This window comes from Carya illinoinensis, chromosome 4, assembly GCF_018687715.1.
Source record: "Carya illinoinensis cultivar Pawnee chromosome 4, C.illinoinensisPawnee_v1, whole genome shotgun sequence".
Classification (NCBI taxonomy): domain Eukaryota; kingdom Viridiplantae; phylum Streptophyta; class Magnoliopsida; order Fagales; family Juglandaceae; genus Carya; species Carya illinoinensis.
In genome coordinates this window covers 19,785,705-19,789,690 of record NC_056755.1, presented here as the reverse complement: position 1 = coordinate 19,789,690, position 3,986 = coordinate 19,785,705, and the positions used below count along the sequence as shown (strand labels likewise).

The 3,986-nt window shown below is 35.4% G+C and overlaps 1 protein-coding gene across 1 annotated transcript; it reads right to left on the bottom strand.

The window, feature by feature from the left end:
* Positions 1 to 360: 360 nt before the first annotated feature.
* LOC122306336 lies at positions 361 to 771 on the bottom strand. Its single transcript, XM_043118767.1, has one exon. The coding sequence runs from the start codon at positions 769 to 771 to the stop codon at positions 361 to 363; it is 411 nt and encodes a 136-aa protein (XP_042974701.1).
* Positions 772 to 3,986: the final 3,215 nt, after the last annotated feature.

Sequence of the window (3,986 nt, the reverse complement as noted above, 5' to 3'; positions counted from 1 at the left end):
TGTTTACTAATAATTCTCTCTCATTTGGCTTTCTATTATCCTTTAAGTCCTATAAAGAATTTTTAATGTGAATAATTGCACTAGTATCTAACCACCAAGTATCAGAAGGCACATGAACTAGATTAGACTCAAAGCACACAAATATCAAAGGTGTACCTTTCTTATCTAGCCATGCCTTGAACCTATTGCAATCCTCCCTCTTGTGCCCAAACAAAGTACAAAAGTTGCACTTTCCTTTAGAAGGTTCTACCTTAGGCCCAAGTGGAGCGTTTTTTGAGGAAGCTTTACGTAGCTCTTCACTTTGAACAACTTCTTGCTTGGACCACCCTTTAATAACTTTTTCTTTGAGTTTCTACTGTCTCATGACACCATGAGAGCAACAGGAGACTTTCCTATTTTCATCATCTCTTTCTCTTGAGTGACAATAGCAATCATTTCACTCAAGCTCCATTTTTCTTTTTGAGCATTATATATGATCTTGAGTCCATCAAATTGAGATGGTAAAGACTCAAGCACTTGCCACGCAAGAAAACTGTCTGCTAACTCAACCTTCATTTCCTTCAATTTATTAAAGAAATGAATGAGCTTCACAATGTGCTCTTGAACTCCACGAAGCCCATCATAAGTTGTGGTAGTGAGTAGCTTCATGTAGGTTCCCTTTTCTGCCTTATCAAACTTAGTAAATTTCTTCCTAACAGCTTCTAGAAAATCCTGCACATTTTCAATGTGAGCTATACTTTGCCTAATAGACTTGTCAGTGGTATATCTCATAATCATAAGGTAGGTTCTATTAGAATGTTCCCAACACTCATACAAAGATTTCTCCTCAGTAGAGCTTTCCTCAATAAGTTGAGTGCATCTTGCCTCAAAGCTAAATCCAAATTTATGATAGCTAAATTGATAATGAGAGACTTGTACTAATCCTAATAATTGGTTCCAATTAGCATCTTGATGTCAGACAATTGTAGAGACATAGCAGGATTTCCAAAAGCTGAGAATAGCACAAAATTATATTATGCACACACAAGAAATATGCACCCATAAATATTATCATAATAAATATAGGATTTTCATCTCAATCATTTGCTAGAATTTGAAACACAAAATGGATTCTTACACATAATCATATCTAAACTTATGCTATAGTTCATAGAACATAATGGACTCCTACGCATGATAAAGCAAAAAAATTAAATACAACGACTTAAGATGACCCATTTATCAATAGGATATGAATGAGGCACCAAGTGCAAGGTACTTAATAGTTTTCTTTATCATTGTAAGCATCCTCCCAAATAATTATTCACCGACAAGATGCAAATAATTATTCACATGGATCTTAGAATTTACAAGTTCTCTTTTCTTCCTTGCAATATCTGACTCATGAATACATAACCAATCAAAATCATTGATTTTGTCCATCATTCGTTGTTTATGCATGCAAACAATGTGCAAGTTTAAAAAAAAAAAAAAATGCATGCAAACAATGTGCAAGTTCAAAAAAAAAAAAAAATGCATGCAAACAATGTACAAGTTAAAAAAAAAAACAAAAAAAAACAAAATGCATGCAAACATGCACAGTATTGCAAGTAAGCCAATTTATTTTGTATTTGAAAATATAGGATTATATGCATTTTATTTATTAGAAAATAAGGATGACAAAAAAAAATGTTTTTGTTTTCAATAATAATAAAATACTATATAATATTGGGTAGAGTACGGACTGGATCTAAATAGATAACCAATTCCCAATTGGCCATGTATGAATTGGATTCATGTAAGGTCCTCTTATGGGCTAATATAACCTTCCACTAATGGGTCATCTTGATGGGCTCACAGAAGAAAGAAGCAAAAAAAAAAAAAAAGTTCCTCTCTTGCATGAAGACGTAGCACAGTGCCATCAACACTGCTTTGATGTTGTATCATCGCCAACGTGAGTTGAGAAGACCAGCATACCCCGATGAGCCGATTTCCAGCCACCACTAGCTGGCATACACCTTTTTGTATTTTTCTATTAATAGTTTTGGTTTGAGGTTCTGCCATTAACAGCGAAAAAAAGAAAGAAAAACAATGTGTATATACATCCACTACATCCCGTCGAGTGCCGAAAAACACATTTAATTTTTTTTTCTCACATCTCAAATTCATCAATATTGGTATAAATGGGTAAAATATCTTTAGCAGAAAGAAAAGGGATAAAAAACTATAAAACTGTGAAATTGTAAGAAAAAAACTATGAACAAAATGAGTATGCTTTGATACCAATTGTTGGAAAAGTTCTTACTCAAACAATGTCATTTCACTCATATTATGTGTAAATAAAAATAGGTAAAGGGTTAATAAATTACTTCCATGACTTGAAGAATCCATCTCCATTGTGCACTCTAATGTAGCTGATCTTGAGAGAGGAAAAACGTCTATCTAAGGTAGCTGGTGTCCAAATAAAGGGTTATTCATTATTATTTGCTTTCACTAATCTATTTAAAATTTGTCTATAGATACCCAGTTAATCCTAATAGTTTGACTACCCATGCTTTATCACCCCATATTTAAAATATAATCGTGGCAAATAATTAAACATGTTTACCGAGTAATTACATTGTTTTCTCCTCACCAAAGAATTCATCGAGTTCACCTCTGCTTTAACCCTTAAGAACATGCCCCAAACACTACCATGTTCATCCACATCGATGTCTTCCACGTTACTAATTGTTCTCCGCATCAGTTTCCTAATCCCACGTCAATGTAGTCAAAAGGAAGATTATGCATGGACTTGAATCCATAATTTTGCTTGAGTAAATAACATATCAAATCATGGTGGAGTCAGTCCATGTAAATGTTGGAAATAGGTAAGGTTGAGATCAAACATCGATGGACTTCCAAACCAAACTGTTGGGGTGGAGACTGGTTTTGGAGCTGAAAAATCGAGAAATAGTGAGTTTGCTTGACTGTTGCTAGACCTAGTGCTCAAGTGAAACTCAACCTGTGAGTTCCTCGATGTGAGCTCGACAGTGGACTCAAGCAAAGCTCAACTCACGAGTTTGCTCGAGTCTCACGCTATAGTGGGCTTGAGCAAGATATAAACCCTAGTGTTCACTTGAGCCATGCTTGACACAATGTTGATTGGTTGTTCGCTCAAGGTGTGCTCGACATGCCACTAGAGTGAAGGATGTATTCTTGCCACAATTAGGGTTTTCGTGTCGTTTACTATAAATATGTAATATTTAATTTATGATGTACATTTTTCAGCATATTTTTCATAGAGAACCATAGTCAAGTGAGTGAATATTGTGTGAGATAGCAAAAAGCCCTAAAGAGAGTGAGTTGAGATTGAGTGATTGTAATCTCCTCTGGTTAATAAGATTTTTGCAGCTCTATGGACATAGGCAAGTTGACGAATCACATAAATTGTTTGTTTGATCGTGTGCTTACTTTTACTTTGGTTGCCATCGTTGGTGTGCACACGCTTTTCACAACAACTGGTATTAAGAACCAAGGTCAGATTTGAAGGAGAATGATGGCTGGAGACAAAGTGAAAGCACCCTGGATTGAGAAGTTTAATAGCACTGATTTTAGGTATGGGAAGATGCAAATTGAGGACTATCTCTAGGGGAAGAGGCTTCATCTTCCACTATTGGGAAAGAGGCCAGAGAGAATGGATAATGCTGAGTGAACTCTATTAAATCGACTTGTTTTGGGGATTATTCAGCTGACCCTGTCCAGCACAGTGGCACACAACATTAGTAAGGAGAGAACCATGGTGGATCTCATAATGGCTTTGTCAAGTATTTATGAAAATCCATTGGTGAATAATAAAGTGCACCTAATGAAGAAGTTGTTCGATCTGAGAATGTTAGAAGGTTTTTCTGTGGCTTAACACTTGAATGAATTCAATACGATCATAAATCAACTGTCTTCTATAGAGATTGAGTTTGATGATGAGTTCAGAGCATTGATTATGTTGGCATCATTGCCAAATAGTTGGG